Raw genomic sequence first — 26,651 nt, 5'->3', positions numbered from 1 at the left:
TTAATTTTGCGAGTTATGCACATCTTCCCAGACAATGTTTACACTGATGGGAACAGTTTTAGGTGTTTGGGCTGAGATGGGTACCCATACTTATAATGGCTGTTCGCTTTTTAGCATCTTTTCTAATTGGATTCATCTGATTGAGTGGATGCCATCCATGGAAAAGAAGGGCTTTATTGTCTTGTTATTCCTTTTGTGGAATTGTCCCTCATTTCTAGGTCACCGCCTGTGATATACGCTTGAATGCGTTAATGAGTTCCCTGTGAACTCTTCCCTGTGTGTGAGCGGCTCTCGTCTTTGTCACACACACACTGTATGTACTATTTGCAGTCCCCCTCCTCAGCTGCCCTATGAAGGGGAATTATGTGATTGTTGGCACTGCCAAATTGCTGTTTGTTGTTGGAGAACATGAAAAACCTTTGAGTTTGTTTAAAGGTCGCTTTTGAAAAGCCTAATTGAGCTGTTTTGATGTTCACACAACGGAACAGCCCACAGTCCCTCCTGTTTCCCCATCATCAGCATTATCCTCAACCTCTGATTGCATCCTAAGGGAAATCACAACAATTTGTGTCAAAGTGAAACTCTGTTATAGCCATTACATTAATAGACCCAACCTTTATAATGTCAAATAAATATGATTTTCGAGAATGAGCAAATCAAAATTAACACATCTCACAGAATTTTATATTTTATTCCCTGCTCAAAATTGGATGATTATCCAAGACAAAAATGGGTCCCCAAACCTATGTGATTGTGAAATTGTGCACCACATGACAACGGATGGGAAATGACCTTTGTTCATTACATAATAATGAGTGTCTTATTAATTTTTAAACTCCTTTTATCTCAACTTGGCAAAGTAATTTGCCCAGTAACAAATGCTTTAATTTAAGTACTATTAATATTTATAAGGATCCATGGGCTATTATTTTATAAGTGCTATTTGCATATAGAATCACGAATATAATGAGTGGTACCAGAAGTTTGAGATCACTAGTGAAAATGCTTCTGTTTTTCTTTATTTCTAATTTAATGGGGAAAAAATCATTACATTATCAGCAAAACAAGTGCAAATGAAGTGAAACCAATTTCAGTTCTCTGAGTCTAAAGGCTCGTTCACTCCAAGAATGATAACTATAATGATTAGCAGTGTTGGGGAGTAACTGCGTTACGTAATATAATTACAAAATAAATGTAACCGTAAAAAAATGTGTAGTTAAATTACAGTTAACGATTATAAAGGGGGTTACATCTGAATATTTCTTGTATTAATATTTACTATTTCTAAATCTGTATTTAACCTCAGAACAATCATAAAAGTAAAAAGAGATGCTAAAGACTGATTTTATGATGACTGCTTTAAAAATGTAAGTCATTCTTTTGAACGGCACGTGTCATATTAATATTTCATGAATGATGAGCACTTCATGCCACTACAATGCATACTTGAGATGTTGTTGGGTCCTGCAAAGACTATATTCATTCTTTGTCTCATTTTTGAGGCTTTTCTGATTCAAATTACGTCTTAAGGCATTTCTTATGCAAGATTTACTATGTCATTTCTTAATTTTGCGAGTTATGCACATCTTCCCAGACAATGTTTACACTGATGGGAACAGTTTTAGGTGTTTGGGCTGAGATGGGTACCCATACTTATAATGGCTGTTCGCTTTTTAGCATCTTTTCTAATTGGATTCATCTGATTGAGTGGATGCCATCCATGGAAAATATTTAACCTCAGAACAATCATAAAAGTAAAAAGAGATGCTAAAGACTGATTTTATGATGACTGCTTTAAAAATGTAATTATGATCTTAATTCAAGTGATGAAGGATTTTGAAAGTCTGACAGTAATCAGTGTTGAGTACTACTGTAAGTTTACTGTTTGTTACTACTGTAAGTTTGAAAATGGTTAACAGTTGAAAACATTCATTAGAAATTTTGAAAAGTAATCAAAAGCAGGCCCGGCGTCAAGGAGGGGCTTATTGCATGATGTTCTGAAGCCTACCCTGCAATTCTGAAGGACCTACCCCACCACCCCCGGAATACGATTTTAAATGCGGAAAGCAATCTAAACCGAACGCGATTTCAACTGAGGAGCACCCCTCGGATCTGATTTTAACCATTCGATGCGGACCATCACCGGTGTATTTAGAACATTCACTGTTAAATTCAAACGTTTTGTCTGGCACTATCAGTGTTTTCAACCACATGAAATTGATTTTAGGTTTCAGACATTTAAATTACTAGCAAAACAGACATTTGTTAAATACACACTGATGTTTGAGAGTTTGTTAAATATACTGGTCTCTAAGGAAAGCGCCAAATATTAATCCTTTCAATTAAAATCTGATGATGTGTTTTATTCATATAGGAACACGTTGTGTAGGTAACTATAAAGTTCACTCTATTCTTGTCCTAGATTAATGCTGACAATTTTATGTAATTTGGGAGAAAAGGGTGAATTTACGTGATGTTAAACCAAAGATCCAAAACAAACCCAAAATAAATTCTGATTGGTTGTCAATATTTTTTTATTATTGTTCATCAGCTGGAACAAAAAAAATCAGTCTGATATTTATCATCCTTGTTGTGAATGGTCCTTAAGTCTTTATATATCAACTGAGGTTTTCAAAGTGAAAATGGATAATTTATACATTTGGAAAGTTGTGTAGGTAACTATAAAGTTCACTCTATTCTTGTCCTAGATTAATGCTGACAATTTTATGTAATTTGGGAGAAAAGGGTGAATTTACGTGATGTTAAACCAAAGATCCAAAACAAACCCAAAATAAATTCTGATTGGTTGTCAATATTTTTTTTATTATTGTTCATATTGTTAAAGATTCATCCTCTTCAGGCTTACAGCTCAGCATCAGGTCCACAAAACTGAAGACTTTCAGACCTGATTTTAAGAAAACGTACTATAGCCTTATCTGAAAAAAATCCAGAGCTCATATGTCAGATTACATTTTTTTTTTTTTTAATTGCTACTCAAAGCATAGTGGCCTGCAGGACTGAACATGCACCCGGAGTAGATGTTAATCAGCATTCTGAGTCACCAGAGTTGAACACAGCCACCAGACAAAAATACTGTTCTTTAGATGTTTAGCTATGTAGCGCAAATGCTAATGCTGTACTTGTGCATAAACAAGCATTTAATGAACCAAAAAAAATACTGTCAGTGCTCCCAAAGGGAATGTAGATACAGTTTAAGATTGGAAAAATCTGATGATTCACAGAACAGATATATGGACCCAACTGTATTTGTAACAGAACCTGAGCGTGGAGGAGGGTTAAATGTGCATCAGCATCCACTAACATAATAACGCTTTACTGGGTGTATATGAACAATCTCAGCATTGTTTTCCTCCCTCATTCTTTCTCTGAAATACAGAAAACATCCTTTTTCAACCATCTCTGTTCTTTAGTACTTGCATGTAAATTTGGTTGTGGCATCTCCGCTCTGTTTTCTTTAACATTTGCAAATACAGAATGTATTTTTCATGATTGTGTTTTTCATTTTGATTCAGTTTCCATTTCCTCTTTCCTTTTTTCCATACGGTAGGCTATGTGTGTCTGTAAACCCTCAGGAGCTTCTCGAGGAACTAAAACTCTTTGTCTCAAAACCCATTCTGACATGGACCTTTTAGCTAAAAAATAAATTTGCAGAGTTTTCATTTGGACAAAGGAAACTGTTTACGTCACTGTGGCATTTGGGCCAAAAGGAAACAATCACTGCCCTGTGTGGACTTTTTATGGCATGTTGGAGAAAGCCAAATGAGCATTACTGGCCTGCGACTCAGTGGACAAACAAAAGGACTGCAAGAGACACTGAAGTGTTGTAATTTATTTTAAAGGGTTAGTTCACCCCAAAATGAAACTTCTGTCATTAATTACTCACCCACATGTCGTTCCAAACCTGTAAGACCTTCGTTCATCTTCGGAACTCAAATTAAAGGGGTTATATGATGTTGCTAAAAAGAACATTATTTGGTGTATTTGGTGTAATGAAATGTGTTTATGCGGTTTAAGGTTCAAAAAACACATTATTTTCCACATACTGTACATTATTGTTTCTCCTCTATGCCCCGCCTTTATGAAATGCGTAGATTTTTACAAAGCTCATCGTTCTGAAAAAGCGAGGTGTGCTCTGATTGGCCAGCTATCTGAATCATCATTGGCAAATTCTTTAAATATAAAAAACTTACTTACAGTCTGTGAGTCAGAACAGCCGGCATTGTAGTCTACTCTACCAGGATCAGGAAACAGTCCTCCATAAAATGCACTGCACACATCTGAATATTTGGGTTGAAGTGTTCTGGAACAGTGTTGTAAATACAACTTAACCACTGATTTCTAGTCGTGTCCTCTGTTGGAAGACCAAACAAAGCGGTTTCGCTTTCGCAATGAAACACACAGCGTCACACACGGCGGGCTAAAGTGAGCGGAGGCTGGCGGCTAGAGTGAGGAACGGCCGGCGGGCTTGAGAACGGCGCGACCGGCGGATTCGACGAATCGTAGAAAGGACATCGGTAAAACAGTCCATGTGACATCAGTGGCTCAACTTCAATTTTGTGAGATGAAATTGGAGAGCTCTCTGACCCTCCCATAGACGGCAACGCAACTGTAATATTCCCAGGTCCAGAAACGTAGAAAGGACATCGGTAAAACAGTCCATGTGACATCAGTGGCTCAACTTCAGTTTTGCGAAGCTATGAGAATACTTTTGGAGTGCAAAGAAAACAAAAATAACTTTTTATTTAACAATTCTTCTCCCCCGAGTTACGTCTTCCGCCATTTTGGAGAGTTCCCAAGAGCGTAATCGACGTAATCAGCGTTGTTTATGTTCGGGAGAGAACGCGCGTGCATGAATGTAATCTGCTAATCAGCATTGTTTATGCTTAGGGGAAAGCGTGCGTATGTGTTGTGATACTCTAAAATGGTGGAAGACATAACTAGGGGGAGAAGAATTGTTGGATAAATTGTTATTTTTGTTTTCTTTGGCTCAAAAAGTATTCTCGTAGCTTCGCAAAACTGAAGTTGAGCCATTGATATCACATGGACTGTTTTACCGATGTCCTTACTACGTTGCCTTAATACAGACAGAATTTTCATTTTTGGGTGAACTATCCCTTCAAGGGCCATGAGTCCAATAAAGCACTATGTGAAATATGTTTGCTTCGACATGCATTGATATCCAAAATCGTGGCCACTGTCTCTTCTGAGGTAAATCCATTTAAAAGTTGCCAATTTCCTAGATTTTGCTTGCTTGAGGTATTTTTTTCTTATTATTGGTCCTTTTCAACTTTTATGATATAAAACTCTCTTTTTAAAAAACATCAGAGCTGTTTTGCTTTCAAATTCCATCAATGTGATACAGTCTGAAAGTGTCTCTGCTCAATTCAGTGGGTGAAAAGATTCCGAATGCCACACGTTGCAAAGGTCACTTTTTTCCATAGCAGGTCTCGCATGCTTTCACTTGTATTGCCGGTTACATGATAGACATGGCAGTTTGCATTGTGGGGTTTCCAGAGGGAACTGTTATAGAAAGACATCAAAGGCGATACTGCATATAATAATAATAATAATAATAATAATAATAATAATAATAATGGTCTTGTCACTTTGATGGGGTCAGGAGACCTGAGATAAAGCACTTCTTTCCTAAACTGCAAGGTAGAAAAGGTCGCCATAAAAATGTATATTTCCTCTAAGCATTTTGTGTAACTCAAAATGTATAGGCCTACTTTTGAAATAAAGCAATTCAGATACCTTTTGTATGATGTAGAGAAAAAAATGGATTTGATTTTTTATTTTAATTTTAATAAATTATATGTTTGTTTTATTTAAATTCATTATTTTATTAAATTTAACTATGTATTTTAAAATATATATATTGACAACTTTTTATTGTTCAATGTAATCAAATAAATTACATTTAAATAAAACAAATAAATAAACTTTTAAAAATATAGCTCAAAATTATAGGTCTACTTTAGAAATAAATCAATTCAGTACATTTTGTATGATATAAACAAAAATAAATATAGATATTTTTTTTATTGATTTATATATATATATTTTTTTTATTATTAACAATAAATGTTATCAAAATCATATATTTACAAAATAGGTGTTGTGATACATACAGTATAGTCCAAAAGTCTGACATTCAAATTTTTAATTATACCAGAAAAAAAAAAGTTGTTTTTCATTGTAAGTAAATAAATAAATAACTTTGTATAACTTGTCCTGAATCATCATGAAACTTGTATATTCCTGTAAATCCAAAATAGTTATATTTTCTTCTATAAAGTAGTATTTCCACATTTTTAAAAACCATGAATGTGTGCTATATTGAATGCCATTTTATCACCTCTCTATGCTCTTTAATACAGTTAGTCAAACTGTGATGCACTCTGGAATTGTGTGGAAGCGGATCGAGGAGGGACAGCTGCTTCTTACTCCTGTGACATAAAGTCACATGAGGCTGAAGAAGAGGCAAAGGAGTGAAGAAAGTGGAGAGAGAATGATGCTGGATATCGCCCATCTGTGCACCGGAACGACTAGGCATTACTTCTGGGCCTTAGCTGACAAATGAATTGAGTACTTGTCGTTCGTGGCAGGCCTGTGCTAATGAGATTTCATTCTTGAGCCCCGAGCCAATCTCTGATGGAGTTTAATTATGTGTGTGTACAGAAATGAGCAAGATGTTTATCAGGATTTACCATGTCTTGGGCATGATGTTGTCCTAAATGAACTTCTGATTCACTCACACTGTTGATGCCATTATTCATGCCATGTTTCCTACATGCAGATTTTGAAAAACGGAAGAAAAAAAAGTAATGCATAATTTACAAAGCTAGACTGCCTGACACACTCTCAAAAATTAAGGTTCTTTATTGGCATCAGTAGTTCCATGGAGAACCTTTAAAGGGATAGTTCACCCTAAAATGAAAATTACCTCATGATTTAGTCACCCTCAAGCCATCCTAGGTGTATATGACTTTCGTTTTTCAGACGAATACAATCGGAGTTATATTAAAAAATGTCCTGGCTCTTCCAAGCTTTATAATGGCAGTGAATGGGGGTTGAGATTTTGAAGCCCCAAAAAGAAGCCCTTCTGAAGCGAAGTGATGCATTCGTGTAAAAAAAAATATCCATGCGTCTGTGGGTGGTGCTGGCAAGCCTCTGGGTCACCGCATGATCCAAGCCCTTTATAAACGGTCACAAAGAGCTGAATGAGTTGATCTGTGGGAACACTGACAGGCTATTAGTCCTCAGATGCTCCATGTGGCTGACCTGTGCTATAAATCAAAAGACTAATGATATCAGTGTCATCCTAAACAAATAATATTCATCTTCAACATCATTGGAATGCAGTGTTCTGGTAAATGAAACTCTAAGTATAGATGAATCCATTTGAAAAATCACTTCTGATCAGTCATTAGTTGATAGTCTGAATGTTTTGATTGGTTATGTGAACCTTTAAGAGAAGAAATAAAATATAAAAGGAGATTTGAGAATGTGGACTTCTCAAATGGAACCGAGAACGTCAAACTGGAATGCCCTAAAAGTAGGTCAGCGTTAACTTTGTGTATGATTAGTCAGAGGTGTTTTAGTCCACCGAAGCCCTCAGACATTTGTGTTACAGGCATTATGAATCACATAACCCAAGGGCAAAACACTGACCATGTGTCATCATTAATTTGTACGTTAGAGCATAGGGTAAAATGAATGTTACAGAAATTATATCAGGCCATCACAGACCAACACTTTATTTCAATGAATAAATACCTCCTTAACTCATAACGCTGACCCCATCCTTAAATTGGAGAGGGATAAATGACTTTTTCTGAATTGAATTTTCATGTCTCCTTATTTGCTGCCATGTTTTGGTCCACATAGGTCAAGGACACCCTTGAGGGCACTTGGGGAGAAGTCACTTTTGATGTGTGTCTACAAAGTATTTGGTCTAGAAATAATATTCAAGACGAGTGCAAAAGCACTGTCTACTGTAATTACTGTAATACCGAGTTTTCAAACTTTAAAATGAATACAGAATGATCATATACATCCATAAAACTTGAGTGTTAAGTCGTACAATAGATTGTTAGTTAATTGAAGTTGTTAACTGAAGATCTTACCCTCCATCATTAAAGGCACAATATGTAAGATTTTTTTATTAAAATATCCAAAAACCACTAGAACAGTGTTATATATTTTGCTGACTTGTGTACTTACATTATCTCAAATGTTTCGAAGAATGTTTAAATCCAGAGAAATAAGCAATTTTAACTAGTGACACGGACCGTGTCCATAGTGTCATTGTGTCGCCTGCCAATGACGTCATAACCCCTCGATTTCCGGTTTTGTTTTGTAGAAAAAACGGAAACACTTTAATATGTTGTGTGTTTTAATAGACCTGTGACTACCGCACAGAGTAGCATTATAACAGAACTTTCAAACTTATCTAGTATGATAAAACAGCGCTGCTTTTTTTCCTCCACATACGCACGACCGGAAGGAGCGGAAGCGGTCGACTGTGGCACAATAAAAGCTCCGCTGCTTTCCAGCCATGTGTCGCGCTCATTCAGCGGCCTCGTTTCGCTTCGGAAGCGGTCGACTGTGGCATAATAAAAGCTCCGCTGCTTTCGAGCCGTGTGTCACGCTCGTTCAGTGGCCTCGTTTCGCTTCGACGGCTTTCAGCCTCACCCTGCTTCATTCTACTACGTTAATAAATCATTAGCTCATCCATGAACATGATTTCTGCCCAAGTCCTGTCGGATTGCGTCGGCTGTGGGGATGAAGACGACAACTCCCATGATTCCACACTCAGTCACGGCGTCATCAAACTACGCCTTTGCCTCTTTGTTTATTTTGAATACGCGCCCTCCAGTGGCGAAAATGACATATTGTGCCTTTAACTAACCAATTCGCTGAACTCGAGAACCGAAAAATCTGATTCCCTAGCGAATCACTCTCTGCTTCCGAATACTATGGCGATTGAAACAGTATGCGATTTCAGACGCACATATTCAGACCGGTTGTGATCCAGATCAACCCATTGATTTAAAATATCTGATTCAAAAGAATGATTCATTAACGAATCAGATATTGTTTTCTCATGAATGTGACTTTTGGTCTGTTCTTCACACAAAGATGTCGTATGACATCAGGAGACTAACTAGGCCTAAAATGGACCAGGGGCCTACTTTAATGGCACTGTATCCTAAATGCATTCAGGAAAGTACATTCTGTAAAAGTACTCCTTTTGTGTTTCACAGAAGAAGGTCATACAGGTTTCGAAAAACATGAATGTGAGTAAACAATGACAATTTTCATTTTTGGGTGAAATATTCCTCCAATGTCGCAAGATATAGGCTACATATAGTCATGTGGGAATTCACATGTGTTTTGGGGAGGTTTAGTCTGACAGATGGTCTGAATGTCAGGGTGTTCATGTTATGGCAGTAGGTCAACATAAAGGGGAGCCATAAACCCTACAAATCCTTGTTAGAGCAATGACAGCCCGCACTTTGACCCGAGGCACTGATATATTCACAGGCATCAGAGAAAATTCGTATCAACAGCAACTGACAATATCTTTTGGCAAAATCCTCAAACAAGCAACTGTAAGAATGCATTCAAATTGTATCCATTCAACACACACACACACGCACATATTTACCATCATGAGTTACTAGGAATCATAGGTAGTTTGACTTACATTATGCAGTAAATACATTATTGCACACATTTAATGCATAAAAATATATATTTTGTATGTTATAATTTGCTTGTTAATTTATGCCCACACATTCCCCAACAGCTGACTTGCATTTTCTCACCCCTTCCTTTTAGCTGTATGTTTTCCTTTATTTTGTCAAGTCACTGTTGCTGTCTCTGTTTGGTTACTCAATAGTAAAAGCTGTCTTTTGTCTGTCCAGGGACATTTGCATCATGTCACCCTGTAGAAGCATGGACCAGCCCCCCTTCACAGTCAGAACACTATGCCTGTCACAGGCGGTCACTGCAGGCTCTTTTGTTGATCATGTTGATGTTGCAGTTTCAGCTGAAAACATACATGTGATCTTACTGTATGGCACACACATAATAGATGCATTTTTTGGAGGGGAATTCTACTAGGGCAGAAATTTGAGGAGTGACTTTAGAGACTTATTTGTTCTGTAAAATACAATTTAGAAATATTTGGGTAGCTCAGATAAATAAAAAAAAAACAAGAAAAAAAAAACAATAAACAACTTATATGAGTGGACTAGCTGTATTGCTGTGACGCAACCACACTGCCATCTACAGTAAAGTATATGTAACTAATAATAACAATACAATATGAGTTTATATGTTATGCATATTTATAATGTGTTATAATATAAATATTGTTTATTTGAATATTGTGAAAATTGTGAACCTTCATAACTTAAACATTATCATAAAAAGTTTCTTAAATATAAAAAAAGTAAAAAGTAAAATAAAATAAAGTTAATTAAAATGAAATGTAACCTATTTCCGTATCAATAACCAATCATTGTCTAAGGTGAACTTTTAAGCCAATCAGCTTTCGTTATTACTCGAGTGCGTCATCAAACCTGCTGTGGTAAACGCTGCAGATGAAAAGAAACTCAAATTAGTTAGCCTAATCAAATTTAATTTAATCGGTTAAATCCAAATTATTGGAGGATTTCAGAATAAATAAGACTAAAGGTCAGAAAGCTTAACTCAATAAGGAGCGAAGGATTAAGTGTATTGACACGGTAAGTAGATATATATATTCACTTGATCTTTGCCGTAAGAGCGGGCGCGGCTATTTGTAACTTTAAAGGGTCTGCTTCTAGCAGCTCGTTTTGCTGCACGATATTGCAAACTGGTGTGTCTTACCACATTATTTTAATTTATTGTCTTAATTATAAACACACTGGGTTTTAGCACAAACAATTTTACCTTTTATTGCACTTTGTTATTCTTCTCGTTATTTCCCTACTGCGGCTAATGAAGCGGAAGTCTCGCACATTCACAGAAAACAGCTTACTTCCGCATTGAAAAATAAGATAAGGCACCGTTCCTCTTGAAGATTCAATATTCATATATCTAGTTCAGATCAGGTGTGTAAATAATGCAGAGACAGCGACTCCTAGTGGTTGAAATCTGCAGACTCTTGGGTAAAAGTCTACTTGAAGGGATGAAGTAGAGGAGAAATGCAGCTGCGTCTCGACATGCTGTCAGGAATACATGGTTTACATGTGTGGGAACATGTTGATGTGAGGTCTGCAGGTTAACATTCAGAAGAAGCTCTTCATGTCAAACCCCAGGCATACTCAAATGTACCAAGGAAAGAAAGTCAGACATTTGAAATGTGCTTAAACTTATAATTTTAAGATAACTTGAAGACATTATATTCACTCCGTTTTTAGTGAAGTAATGTAAATCAATTACTCTCTCTCTAAATACAGTAAATTTGTTTGCTTATTCTACAACATTTTCTGTTAGAAAGAGGGTATCATAGCTGTACACTTCCTGTCTTTGTAGCACTGACAAGTAAATTTGTTTTTCCAATAAGTGAGATAACTTGGAGATGGGGTCCCCGTGACCACATATTTCCCATCTTTCCTACTGATTTGATGGCTTTCTGAACTTATTGTGGAGGTAATCGTCTGAGTTGTAGCTTTTGCGGACACAATGTCCATTGCCTTGACAGAGATTTTTGCTGCAGAGCTGGGCCGTAGAGGTGACATTGGCAATGTAGGGGTTTAAAGTATCAGACAGGTACGCAGACAAGGCTTCACATGAGGTCTGAAAGGAATAAGAAACATTAAAAAATAATATATTGTAATTAGACTTGTGCCGGTATTCGGTAATGCGATATATCACGGTAATGAATATGCACGATATTGTTATCGTGGGCACTTCTAAATGCCGTGAATAATTATATATTACAAATTATTCCGAATTTTGAATGCATTTTAAGAATACTTTTTCCATCAACTTTCAAAGAGGGTGTGTGCTGGATGTGAGGGGTCCAGAGTGATTCTGCCAGCCCTTTTGCTCACTCTGGATGAGTACAGTTCTTGGAGAGAAGGGAGGGTTGTACCAATGATTCGCTCAGCAGTCCGGACTACCCTCTGTAGTCTTCTGAGGTCAGATTTGGTAGCTGAGCTGAACCAGACAGTTATTGAAGTGCAGAGGATGGATTCAATGATATATTCATATAATGTAATAATAATAAAAATTATATAATGTAATTAATATAAAAATTATATAGGCCTGTTTGTAATTTTTGTCATTCCAAAAACATATGATTTTTTTTCTACTATGAATCAAGTATTGGGTCTATTAAGCTTTAGAAATACAACATAGCACTGTAATAGTGGTCCATACAACTTATGCACTATATTCAAAGTCCTCTGAAGTCATGTTATACATTTATGTGTAGGCCAAAACTAAAATCGTCATTTGCTGACAGTCCCATGAGTTGTAGCTTTCACATTTCACTTGTTTTTGTGTACAATAAATATGGTGTTTCAAGACATGTTGTGTCATGTTTGATAGCAAAAACATTGCAAATTATGGATTTTTTTGACCAGTTGTTAGGGTTGTGAAAATGTTGGTACAGGTATTTTGGTTTGGAACTGTGTTTTGAACAAATGCAGCATTGTTTTAACCTCTGCATGCGCACAACTTATGTGAGAGTGGAAAAATACAAAATTTAACTTGTCCTAAACTGAGGGAAACTTTGCTGGGGGAAATGAGCGGTGGTGCGATTGTCACACTCAGCAGCACAGCCATAGACGTAACCGTGACTTAAAAAACAGAGGTACTGTACTGCTCCTGGAGGGCCACTGTCCTGCAGAGTTTAGCTCTAACCCCAATTAACCACACCTGAACAGGCTAAAAGACATACTAGAAACTTCCAGGCAGGTGTGTTGAGGCAAGTTGAAGCTAAACTCTGCAGGACAGTGGTCCTCCAGGACCGAGTTTGGACACCCTTGCTGCATGTTATTAAAAATATAATAAAACTGTTCCTTTAAGAAAAAAATGACCTTGTCTTTGTAATCAGCACTAGCCCCCCACAGCACAGCTCCAGAAGCTCCTAGAGCTGCACTCTCACCTATACTGCTGACCAAGTCAATCTAGAGAGAAACAGACAGCATATTACTGCAAGAAACCTACATGGCCTAGACCAGTGGTTTCCTAGAGTACCCTCAACACTGTGCATTCTGCATGTATCCTTTGACACACCCATTTCAGGTCTTGGAGCAGGGGTGTCAAACTCCACAGTCCTACAGAGTTTAGTTCCAATTCTGCTCAAACACACATTCTTGTTGCTTTCAAATAACCCTCAAGGACTTGATTAGCTGGATCGGGTGTGTTTAATTAAGGTTTAAAGTGCCTCTAGTATGCCATTTTGAATATTGCCTTTCATGCAGTGTGTAACATAGCTGTATGTGAATGTAAACGCAAAGTTGTAAAGCTGAAAGTGAACGATAATTAAAGTTATTGTCTCCCAAACAATGTTCTACATTGGCTGGTGCAAACAACTTGACCCACCCTCAAACACTGTAGCTTGTTCATGTGGTTAACATCATGTCGAGAAGACGCTGTGAAAGTAATTTTGTTTTATTTTCACTTCCAAAAGATGAGGCTGCAAAGAAATATGTGGTTAAAATTAATTTTTTCCACTGTATCACAGCAGTACATCCCCAATCTTTTTTTGTGTTCTCGTCATTTTACTGATGACTGCTTCTCTAATCTCAATGGCGTATCGTTTCCTACACGCGCTCTATGCGGTAGACCAATCACAACAGACTGGGCCATCTGACCAATCAAAGCAGAGTAGGCTCATGGAAAGGAGGGGTTTAGAGAGGGGTTTTGAGAATTTTTGGAAAATTAGGTGATATTAAATGTATATTTTGAGAAAATTAAAGCATTTTTTTTTACCTTGCATGCATGTAAACCTATTGTATGAGACTCCCAAAACAATATTAAAAACCTTAAAAATGGCAAAATAGGGTCACTTTAAGCTAAACTCTGCATGGCTGTGGCCCTGCAGGAAGTGAGTTTGACACCCCTGTCTTGGAGTGCCAACTAATGAGCTGATGAGTTGAATCCAGGTTGGGAACTACTGGCCTGGCCTAGACTAGGGCTACGTTCCAGTTCATTTTTTTATGCCCTTCCCTCGCTAACTTCCCTCCGTCTCATTGAATTGGATGTGCATCATTGATTACGTTGAACGAGTGCCGACTAATGGCGGAACACTTGCAATAGGCTGAATTGGATCGTCCTAAGCCCTTGAACATTTAGAATCTGCTATAGAGTTGATTTATTATTTACATTTTTTTTCCCTTAAGAATTTGTTTGATGCAGCATGCATATAGGTGTGGTTGGGCTGTTTTAAATATATATTTAAAAAATCATTTATATATAATAGAGTTGTTTTGCGGGTGGGGATAAATTAAAAGCGATCAGTGGTGATGTCACAATTGTGATGCATTGTGGTCTATGGAGTAGCCTGAAGTGCAAAAAGTGAAGTGGAACGCAACCCCAACTGTAATGTAAAATATAGTGGAGGGGCCATTGGGGCTGCTTTGCTGCCTCAGGGCCTGAACAGCTTGCTATAATCGATGGTGAAATGAATTCCCAAGGTGATTGGGACATTTTGCAGGAAAATATAATTCCATCTGTCTGCCAGTTGAAGCTCAACAGAAGTTGAGTAATGTGACCACAATAATCCAAAGAGGAAGCCTCTACAATTTATTAAATCACATATATTTTCCACCGTGCACTGTAAATGTTTACATGGTGTGTTTGATAAAGGGATGAAAATGTAAAAATGTAAAATAGATTTTGTTTTGTAAATTGTTGTACAGGTGGCTTAGTTGAAGATCAGTTCAAATTGTATGACAAATTGTTGAAGAAATTTGGGTAAAGACACAAAGGATTTGCATAATTTTTCCTGTAATGCATTCCAAGAAAATTCTGACATTGAGAATCAAGACCAGGTTACAATCCTTTATTTGCAGTGCATCGTGAGTCAAGCAACAATTGTCTTCATCAAGTATTTGATTAATTAATGGTAGCCTATTGCTTAATGTACAAAAAATCAAGTAATGAATTACACATTGCATAAATGACTGATTTTGAGATGAATAAAAAATAAATCTTTGGAAATATATTTGGAGAACTTCTGCACTGAGGTAAAAAAAAAAAAAAAAAACACTGATCAATAATGACGGCTCTGATAATAGTGTCTCATACAAACTACTGTCCACATGCTACAAAATGCAGTATTTTAGAAAAATGCGCATATTGAGTCAAAACAGGTCAGAAAATAGTGATAAAACATGGTCTGATTATCCTTCAACCTGAAACTGGACATGTAAGACAATCTGTAGACCTATATTACAGTTTCTAACAAATTGCAGATTCTGCTAATTAAAAGTATTCAAAGTACTGAAAGATGTTGAGGTATATTACCTTTCTTTGTTTTCAGTATCAATCATTCTGGCTTCATTCAAACAAGAACAAAAAAAGACAGTTTAACGTACAATCATAATGAGTTTTCACAGACCACAGCATTCTGTAGTTTAGCAAATGCAAACTTACATGTGTAAACATACATCTTCATAATCTTTGGTTGAACACACATTTCAGGAATTTGGGGGAAAACAATAAAATGAGCTATTTTGTACTTTAATGAAATTCAACTAGCTTCAACTCTGGTTGTGTCCACTGAGTTTTCTCATCATTAATATGATGATTACAATGCTTTATTCTAGTGTGCAATTTTGATAAAAGCTTAAAATATGATGAAAGATATAATGATTAATTGTTTATAATGGTATAATGACAAACTTGTCATGTTGGCATTTGTACTGTATTTTATACATTTGTACTGTATTTTACAAATGTACTTTATACAATGTTCAATAAGATGAGAACAGTAACATCTGAACATGTTTTGTGATTCTATGTTTTCCCTTTTTTTTTTTGAGAATATCATAAACTGAGGCGCATATATTTTATATGATTTAAACCATTAGGCTAAGGATTATTTTGACCCACTAGCACAAGTCACTTCAAATAATGATTAATTGATATAGTCTATAATTATTTTAAGTTTAGCTACTTGGTATTTAGCTATTTTGACAAATATAACATTTGGCCAGTTTAGATTATAAAGCTTGACATGTAGGGATGTAACGATTCACTCAACTCACGATTCGATTCTATTGAATCGTCACATATTTAAATCGATTTCCAACCGGCTCGCAGTTAATCGTTACATCCCTATTGACAAGTGTATATAATATGTGAATCTTACCTAATTTAGGTAAGTTTTGAATACCAAGCGCTCCCTGACTTTGAAGTGCTCTGATAGCAAGTATTGTTGTAAGTGATAAGCTTGCTAATATACGTCACGGGAAGCATCTTGGTGTCAGTGCTGTGTAAAAACAGACTGCATAGATTCAACCTTTCCTGTCAGAAAAAAAAATTGACAAGTTAACAATCATCGAGCATTCATCCAGAACAGACTGAAGATTGTGCAAACAAGGCTTGCATCTAATCTACATTAGCATACAGCACCATTGTAACAATTATAATTTTTCAGTATTGCAAAATCACAAACATTAAAACCTGACTGAGTGATGATGTGCCATCAAAGTGGCTCTTTAGCCACTTTTCATTAAAGGTGAAGTGTGCCATTTTTCTAATCTGAGATTTGAGTTTTTCTGGTTGATCAGTAAGTGTCAGAAGTCTGTCTGAAGGACTTTTATTTTGACAGCGCTGATATGCAGGAGCTCCTGTTCTCTGTCTTCTCTGTTTACTGTCTTAGTGTAACAGTTCTATCTAATAAATTATTAGACAGACATAAATTATGCAGAAATTTTAAACAAAGTATTACAAGATTTTTTTTATCCTGTTCATTTTTTTTTTCAATTATTCAATTATTGATTCATTTACAAACTATTAATTTCTAATTTAGTAAATATTATGCAAAAAATAAATGTAAAGGATGAGTTATTTGGTATCTTTAAATCAAATTCTCATATCATATATATTTATCAGCCATTGGCCACCTTGCTCTCTTAAGATACCAGCGGGCTATCTGTTTGTTTAACCAATAGAAGACAGGAGGAGTGTTTGGGAAACCTGTTTGAAAATGATTATTGTTGTTTTGGCAGTTCCATCCGATGATGTTAGTGGTGCAGAAAATACACACTTCACCTCTAAATAGAACTGAAGTTCAACAAGAGGAGAAGAGCAGTCAGGATGAAGGCGTTTTGTAAAGGCACAGCAGTATCCCTTATGTCTTGGTAGTCCTCTGATTCCTTCTTTTTCTCCTCCTCCTCCACATCCTCTTTTATCATGTTGTCCTCCTCTGTCTCCTCCGGCTTTATGCTATCACAGCGCTCTCCCTCATACCCCTGGTAACAGTGACAGCGGAACCTGTCGGCCAGCATCTGGCGCTCGTTCTTAGTTTGCTGTCCGATCACGGTGAAGGTGCCGTTCCGATTAGACAGGATCCGATAGTTGCCGCGGCTCAGGTGCAGGTAGTGTGGTGCCTGTGGGTCTCTACGGACACAGCGACCATTGGTCTGACACAGTAAGTCACTACAAATTTCTGCTGCCTGCGTAACGTTAGTGATGTATTGACCCAGTCTATAGTTCAGAAATGCCTTCACTTTGGAACAATTGTGCTGAGGGGACACAGGAAGTTACAGTAAGTTAAAACTGTGGCATTAAACTACAGGAAACCTAGTGCAAACTTTTCTTTGTTTATTAATGCATTCTGTATTGAACCAGAAATCAATGTAAATGTCACATTGTATTACGATCATTGTATCTGGTGACCTTTAGCATTTTGCTACAGAAAATATCTATAACAGGGGTTTTCAAACTTTTTGATTCCATGAACCCCAAAATATGGTGGTCTCCTTAAGAGGTTTTTTATTGAAAAACATATGGTTCTTGTAACTTCTAGAATCACAAAATTAATTGTGTTTAAATTAATGTACTATATCAATGATCCCAAGAGCTTGTAACACTCCAAAGAGAAAGGAAAAATTGAAATCGCATCATATGACCCCTTTAATAAAAAAGTGTGAAAACAAGCAGCTTTGTCATAATTACAGAGTAAATGTCTGAATTAGCTTAATCACCTTTCAAAATTAGCTGTATATTTTGTTGTTATTCCGAAACACCTGCCTGCAATTTTCAAGTCATCATGAACACCTTGATTAGCTGGTTTAGGTCGGTGTGTGTGTGTGTGTGTGTGTGTGATTAGATTTGGAGCTAAACTCTGCAGGACAGTGGGTCTCCATAAGCAGGGTTGAGGACCTCTGCCTTAGGAGGAAAAGCTTGAAAATCCCTTGAAAATCTAGGAATTTTCTCCTTGAAGCAGATTTGTAACTAATAAACACAGCAGTCTTGACCAATGAGACAAGTATCATTGTGGAAGAAGGTACCTATGAACAAATGTCAAGATATTTCAGGTGTAAAAATCTCACCCTTGAAGAAGTAAGGTTAAGATCTCCCCAAATGACAAATCCTGCAGCACCCAAAGCAGCGCTTTCTCCTATTGTATGTATCAAGTCCTTCTGTGAAATGAAAATGAATGAAATTATTATTATAAGTGTTTTTTTCTGGACCACAAGAGGGAGCTCTTGATTTTTGACTCAAAGTTTGTGTGTAAAGAACAGGGGTGTCCAAACCTGTACCTGGAGGGCCACAGTCCTGCAGGTGTTATCTCCAACCCCAATTAAACACACCTGAACCAGCTAATCAAGGTCTTCAGGTGCACTAGAAACCTCCAGGAAAGTGTGTTGGAGCTGGTTGGGCTAAACTCTGCAGGACATTGACCCTCCAGCAATGTTAGAAAATTATATAAGTGTTATTATCATCATTTGTTTTTGAACATTTAACACTCAGAAGATTCAAACAGAGATTTGTCTTTGGGAAGGTTGACTGCATGTACAATAAAATTGTATCGGGGACTTGTGTATGTTTCTCCAAAGTACATTTTGTTATATTTAGATTTCTGATTGAATATATGTTCCTACCTGGGTCAGAAAAGCCATGGCCTCGTCTCTATACCCCAAGCGTGTGTATACAAATGTAGGCAGCTCATAGGGCAGTGAGGTAAGGGAGGCCAGTCGCAGCGACTCCAGTACCCTGTTCTGTGAGAAGTGCAGGTTGCGAATGCTGTCCATGTGACCTTTGCGTATAGCGAGGGCTGGGAAGAAGGCAGTGCTGCTGTTCCACAACCAAAACAGCTGGTCATTACGCTGGCTCTCCTGTAGGGGGCATGTGCCGCTGTTGTTGTGTGCATGTACATTGTAATTGTGACAGTCAGGGTAAAGATAAAAACCCCAGAGTCCGTGCGGACGAGTTTGTGTACCGAGCTTCAGCGTGCCCTGCATGAACTCCATGGCACTCTTCTCGAAGCGCAAGCGTGCCAGCTCTTCCACCTGTTCTTCGGTCACATTAAGGTAGGCCTGTGCAATCAGCTCTCGTGAACGCTGTCGGTAAATGTCTTTCTTGTGCCAGTTACGATTCCACTGTGGCCGCCAGAACTCCCAGTCGATCACAGCCAGGCCACGGAAACCTTCAGAAGGGATGAAGTGTGCTATGTCTTTTCGGGCTTTGTGAAGATGTGCTTCAAGGCTGCTGTTCTGAGGTAGGCCTCCGTTGATGGGAACCCCTTGCTCGTTGTAGAAAGGGTAGTAACCCAGGCGGTTGGCATAGAAGATGGTGACATTCTGGCCCGTGTGGACGGCTCGTGGACTGCCGCTGATATGGAAAAGTTCAAGGCTGACGTTGATATTGTACTTCAACGTACACATATCCAATGGAGCATTCCAGGCTGCCAGGAAAGGCTTGCGGCCCACCAGAGGCAGCTTTGCAGGTTTCTGGCAAAAGGCAGAATGGACCAGGATCAACAGCCAGGAACAGATGATGGCACAGGCTATGGGCACAGTGTGGTGTTGCAAGGCCCCGCAGGGCACACCGGGCATTCTGCTATGTGACTCAGCACAGGCAACTGTCAATCATCCTGTGATGGACAAAAAAGAAATCAGGTAAGTAGCACACAGAGTTATATAATATTTGCACAATAACTGGTACATTTACATTTAACATGATTTATCCAATGCGACTTGCGTTCAAGGTAGATATTTTATCAGTTCATGCACGATTTGAAACCATGAACTTGTTAACCATGATCTGCTGATTTAGCAACTGCTAGCTCGTATGTTAAACAATAGTTTAAAGTAAATATAAAATGGCATTCGTAAACAAATTAATTCATGTAGTTGTAGTCAGTGTAAAATGGGATATTCAATTAATCAAAATATAGGATGGGAGTCTGGACTTGATTTTATCAATTGGGAATTGATTGGATTGTGAAAAGTTTCATACCAGAAACTTTAGATACCAGAAATGAGCCAAACATGAATACAAGTTTGTTAAAATAATAGCTAAATAGCTATTTGGTTATCAGTAGACACTGCAACCCAGATGATTTAAGTGAAAAAGTATTTTCAGAGACAGAGAAAGTTGTTAAATTATGGAAATCTTATGAGGACAAATATTGTTTCTTAAGAATAACATGCACTGAATTGTTTGCAGTAGTGAGTATCAGTTTTTTATTTCATGTTGACTTTAAATGCTTGTCTTAAATGATGTCTTAAATGCATGTTAAAGCTAATTTTAATTTTATTCTAAGTTCAGTGCAAACATTGAATGATTATTCTTAGCAAGGAAAAAGCAATTATGACTGATTGTAAAGTAAAATTTGGCTAAAATGAAGTAGCTTGTAAAACTGACAATTCTGAAAACTTTGCAACTGAATGAACATATACAGTATAGACAGTCAAGAAATACAAGTATTTTTGTACTGACTCAGTAGATATTGTATAAAATGGTTAAGGTGTTCATCTTTAAGATGGATGTGAGGCCCTTTGTACAAAGACTTAAGCCAAGTTAACTGTACAAAGTAGGGAGAGGTCAAGCATAAACATAACATTTTGTTCTTCAGCTTGGTTTGATTATGAGTCAAATGTTACTTTGGGGGTTGCAGTCATCAGTCAAACCAGCAGTTAACCACAAGGGTAATGGCCAAATCCAGCCACATACTCTCACCAGTGTGGCGCCCACATTGCCATAATCATAGCTGTCCTCGCCAGATGACCTATCTGCATGCTAGAGCATTAAAAGACAAGACAAAGGTAAAGGGGTATGCATTTCATTGCATTAGATATAACCAACTGGCATCTGCAAACAGATACTCAACAAATACTTTTTCTAACAACTAACACTTTTCTGAGTTATACAATGATTTTTACCAGCTGGTGTTAAGGTGAATTTTAGTAGATCTGTAAAGTCAGATACTCTCAAGTGTCCAAACACTTTTAGGTCTACTGCAAAGTACAATATCCTAAACCTCTCATCTGACTTCATCATTACGTGGTGAATTGTGAAAATTGTGGTCCAAGTTTTCTTTAAAATGTTACAGGATGTTCTTTAGTACTGGATAATCAGGAATCTGATTTCTCATAGAATAAGGCATGGAACCAATCATTAGTAACCATGGCAGTTACACATGTATTGGGAGGTTATTAATGCCAGTCATGTGCTAAATCAGAGGTTGAAAAATGAGGTATGGCGTGGAATGTTGCGGATGAAGGCAAATTGTGGAGCCCCGTGGTGGTTGTGTTATTGAGTGGAAAGAGCTTGGCTGAGAGTGCCGTAGCTCCTTTTTCCCCTAGGACTGGCGCCGGGCCCGTGCCATGAGGGGGAAGAATTAAACCACTTCCTGCATAATAAGACCTCTGCTTTGCAGCGAGCTTTACAGATGATCTTCACGGCATTTGTGCATAGAATACATTCAAACACTGATCATGTATAAAAGGCTTTACTTATAATACTGTAATCCAGAAGGGGCTTGTGACCGAGGTTGTTAAAAACGGAGAAGAGGAAGGATCCCACGTGTGATTATGTCTAAGTATGCGAGAGAATTCAAGTGGGGGGAATGAATAAAACTTACCACAAAGCTTTAGGGTTAGCCGTCAATGAAAACACTTTTTTTGAAGTGATGAATTTTTCTGAAGAATTTAAGTGATTGTGCCTGTACTTTTATATTTATTTATCTTTGAGCTTCCTCAAACCCTTACATTCTCTGGCAATAATTAAGATACATGTGACTTAGTGAGAGTGGTTTTTACAGAAAACTTTTAGGCGACGGCTTCAGAGAAACCACAAAAGGCATGGAGTCGACCTGATGCTTGGATTTCGATGCGACTTCATTCAGTCCCATCCAAATGTGAATTTGATCCAAATTGGGAACATAAATATGACTGAGCCAGATTTACAACAGGAGACAGAGAGGTTCCTTGAATCGCCATAAAGGAACCTCAGGGCTCCTCAGAAGATGTGTGGTTTAATATCTGTGGCTCTGAGGATGACGTGAGGCAAGTGTTGCTATTTAATCATTTGTTTGCCTCAAATGAAATAAGATAACATTCTTTGACATCTGTAGCTTTCATTGTCATTACTGATATTTTCCATTTGATCTTTCCTCAGAGTCACTGGAATCCAAGGATCACACACAAAGAGATCACAGATATAAGAGTTCTAATTTGGTTATTTATTGCTGCGTTTGATGCTTGAATGGTAAACAAAACCTTAAAAAGAGAATCTTAATCACACAGAGTTCTACGTCAGGTTAATCTGAGAGCGTGTTTTGGTTTGAGGTGGCTTGTTTTCTCTTAGGTAGTAAGGATAATAAGTGATCTCTTCAAGATCAAAGAATTGTATTTTGGGCACTGCTGACACAATAAGCAACTTCTAAAGCTACCTTTGTGTACTGCTGACAGTGAAATGGTATAATGACACTACGCTTTTACCATATACCACAAGAGGCCTTCACAGGGATTATGGGCTCCTGGGAAACGTTGACGTTAGAGGCTGTCAATTTCTCCAGCATCATTGGCTGTCACCCAAGAGAAGCTTTTTATCCGGAAGTGTGTAATCTCATCTGATTAAATAACTTCAAAATATTTACAGAGCCACAGTTCAAAGACCTCAGTGGTGCTACGGCACATTTCCTGATAGTAAACTTTAAATTAAACCCTTTGAGGAACACATATATTTGGAATGAGCTAATTAGGTTTTCTTTAATTTGATTTCCTTTGCGGAGAGGTCTTGCCCTACAACTTTCCCATTCAAAATAGACACAACACTGTTGAAAATCCCCTTTACACTATTAGTGATATATCTACACTTTAGAATGCATTAATATTAAAATTGTGGTTGATAATTATTTTCATATTTTGACAGATAACCGATAACGGCTCTATACTAATTTTATTTAAAATTTGTATTAAAGGTATATGTAAATTTACAAATTCTTACATTTATTTTGTATTAAATGTATTTTTACTATATTAAAATGTGTACGGTTTATACTGTTTTCAATTTAGGCATAATGTACAGTTTGAAAAATTTTGAGATTTGCTAAAGATTGCGTTTAACAGTGATTTTCAACTGTTAGTGTTTTCAAATACTTACATTACATAAGCGTTAAATGATGGCAAATGTAAAAATACAGATATTGAGCATGATTAAATATTCAATATCGATATCGATACATTTTAAAACCTCTAATATCGGCTGATAACGCGTTTGGTACCCAAGTATTGTGCATCCATATTTAAAGGTCTTCGAAACCCCATGTAAACAAATTTGCCTCTATAGTTTCCTATCGAAAGAGGGCAAATATTGCTCTTTGATAGCCTTATATTTCCAAGACACAGCACATAAAAAAAAAATCTAATTTTTCACACAAGTTCACTCAACTCAAAGTATGCTACAACAGTCATTCAAAAACATTCACTGATGTCTGGATACAAAGTATGTGCAGGAAAGAAAACAATGAATTACAGAGTATACTTAACTGAGAACACAGACAACAATTTTAGAAATGCTATAAGAACATGGAATGTGCCTACTTTTGTCATGCACTTTGTTTTGAGAGTGTGCTGATGTCAACAGGGTCATATGAAGTGTGTGTATATATACAATTTTGAGTCACAGTAATTAGAAGTCACTCACCTGTAGATCCCACGCTGCTGCTTCAGTCACATATGGCTGATGATGCACTACACACACCTCTCTACATCTACAGTACTCTAGCATAGTTTTTCTCTGTCTGCTGAAAAGCCTACCCACTGCTTACTTATATACTGTACACAGCGAAGAGAGAGAGAAACAGAGAGTTTCCTGAGAGGGAGGAGAAAACGATCACAGAGCCACAGCGAGAAAACCACAACACTGCGATTAGAGTAGAGAAGGAGGGAGGGAGGACTCCAGTCTAAATCCCATTGAGTGAGTGTGTACGTGAAAGTGCATTTGCTTGAGTGTGTGTGTGCACATTTGATCCTCTAGACACCGTGCACAGCATCTTACCCTCATCCACATCACTCAGCATTAGCCGGGTTCGTCATCCTCCAATCATCTGGCTGTGTTCACAAGGGATTTTAATACACTAGATGCAACCAGGCCTTGTTGAAGCTCCGGGAGCGTTTTTCCTGCTTGAGTTACTGTCCCTTGTGGCCTGCGATTGTCTTGTTTTTGTCTCTTAGTCACTGTCTTTTGTGGCTGTAAAGTAGGCATTTGCCAAGAAATATAACTAGTGGCTGTAAATAAACACAAAACATTATACATCCAGGGATTAAATGGGGGTGGGGAAACCTAAAATAGGCACCAAACAAGCAAGCAAGCAAATAAATAAATAAAATGAAAAGCGCTTTTCCATTTAGATTCTTCCTCTTTCTCTTGGAGCCATCGTCTACATTTCAATTAATGTTAATTTTAAAAAAACTAATAATTTAGTAACAACGTTATTATATTGTGATTCCTAAATTCACATTTTAGCATTTAAAATGTCTTGTTTTAGTGTCATATTTGTAGTTTCTGTAGACAAAATAATATTATAGAATTTTAATATTGGCAATGGAAATAATTATTGGCCTGAATTTTAATAACATTGCATCCTTAGCGAACGCACTTGCTAAACAGAGTGGTGGATAAAACAATTTAAAACAAAATAATTTTAAAAATCTGGATCTTACAGGAAATGGAATGGATTGGCAAACAGACTGGCATTAACTTAACTTAACTTTATTTTATTTAATCTCAAGGTGTTTTTCCAACGTAGTTTTGTAGTGAAATGACTCCGTATTATGATGTTCCTGGTCTTTACCATGAGAATTATGCATTTATGTTCACACATTTACATTTTTCCATGCCTAAATACACACGTGACCCCAGTTTTGGTTGGAAACGGAATACAATCTAACTGCAAATATCCATGGTGTGATCTCCGGAAGCATTAGTTGCATTCCTTTGGCAAACCGTTCTAAATTACCATGTGAAAGTTATAGTCGCCAAACTTTGTTAGCACATTTTTCTCTAAAACATTCCTAATTTAAAGACTGTCCTGTGGTGCAGCTGTCTCTACATTTATGGGGTTCCTTAAGATCCCTGGCTTGCAACTGAGATAAACGGGATGCTGATTATCTTTCTCAAACAAAGTCTGAATTCTCACCGAAACCATTACATCTGGTCTGGAATGGTACTTGTTTTTTCTTAAATACTGTAAGTGTGACTATTCAGCTGGTGTCTGGAATCATGATAGAAACTTGCTAGCTCTTGTAGCAATTTTGTGTTGTTATCCGAGCATGGGGAGGTTCGCTTGTTGACAGCCAACAGTCACCAAGTCACCTGCTATGTAAGGCGTTCAGTATAATGATAGGGTCTAGGTCAGTGCGTAGGGGTAGTGGAGGCATGTTGTCTTGGTGTATACAATTTTCAAACTAAAAGCCTTGCAGTCTTCGCTTGTGCATGGTCCCTTTGTTGTATTTGGTTTCATAATAAAAGATACCAATAATGATTGGGTCTGTGATGTGTAAGACAGTACAGGAAAAATCTAGCTTAAACATATGAAGTTCTTATACTCATTGTATTCATGTTGGTTTCATATGCATTTGAAAACTTGTATACAGTTTTCAAGAAAGGTTTAATTTAATGACTCTATGGTTACACCACATTTTTAAAGTGATAAAAACATTTTCCTCATCTTGAATGCCTAGACTTATTAACCCAATTAACAAAAGAGCTCTAGATTTTAGATTGGACAGAAAACACCAGCACAAAATGGTTTGACCTGGTCTTTATGTGGGAAACGGCTTATTCAGGAAAATAAAATGTCATCATGACTATCCAGGACCACCAACACACCAAGAAAAGCTACTTTAGATCCATTGGGTGCCGGATGCTGTGTTCTGCCACTGTCCGGCCTCCTCATAGTGCAGTCAAAGTGAAAATGAATTTATTCAAGATGAGTTTATTCAGCGGCGGGAGATGAGGTGGAGGAACGCTGAGGAGGTTGGCGTGCTTCAATAGAAAACCACATTCCCACAGTTGAGGGAATGAGAAGGTCGTGCTGGGCCAGCACTTTGGATCATTGGAGAGCGTGTTCATTTGCCTGACCTCTTGTGCCTTTAACAAACAGAGCAGATCTATTCCTAGGGTACGACCAGCAGGCTGGTATAGTTTGACTTGTCTGTTTT

The 26,651-nt window shown here is 37.4% G+C and overlaps 1 protein-coding gene across 4 annotated transcripts; it reads right to left on the bottom strand.

Annotated features, from left to right (window-relative positions):
• Nucleotides 1-17,126: 17,126 nt before the first annotated feature.
• On the bottom strand, nucleotides 17,127-24,338 carry hyal4 (hyaluronidase 4). 4 transcript variants are annotated; one of them, XM_016568243.1, is made up of 4 exons: nucleotides 24,133-24,338; nucleotides 19,083-20,074; nucleotides 18,531-18,620; nucleotides 17,127-17,720 (listed from the first exon to the last, which is right to left on the bottom strand). In XM_016568243.1, exons 2-4 carry the CDS (start codon nucleotides 20,034-20,036, stop codon nucleotides 17,250-17,252), a joined length of 1,515 nt encoding a protein of 504 aa, XP_016423729.1. In that variant the 5' UTR covers nucleotides 20,037-20,074; nucleotides 24,133-24,338; the 3' UTR covers nucleotides 17,127-17,249. The 4 variants fall into 4 exon arrangements, with proteins under 4 accessions (XP_016423729.1, XP_016423732.1, XP_016423731.1 ...); XM_016568246.1 differs by having other exon boundaries at nucleotides 18,531-18,617; XM_016568245.1 differs by lacking the exon at nucleotides 24,133-24,338 and adding an exon at nucleotides 21,163-21,421.
• Nucleotides 24,339-26,651: the final 2,313 nt, after the last annotated feature.

This window comes from Sinocyclocheilus rhinocerous, unplaced genomic scaffold, assembly GCF_001515625.1.
Source record: "Sinocyclocheilus rhinocerous isolate Xijiao unplaced genomic scaffold, SAMN03320098_v1.1 scaffold861, whole genome shotgun sequence".
NCBI lineage: Eukaryota > Metazoa > Chordata > Actinopteri > Cypriniformes > Cyprinidae > Sinocyclocheilus > Sinocyclocheilus rhinocerous.
This window is presented reverse-complemented; position numbering and strand designations above follow the sequence as displayed.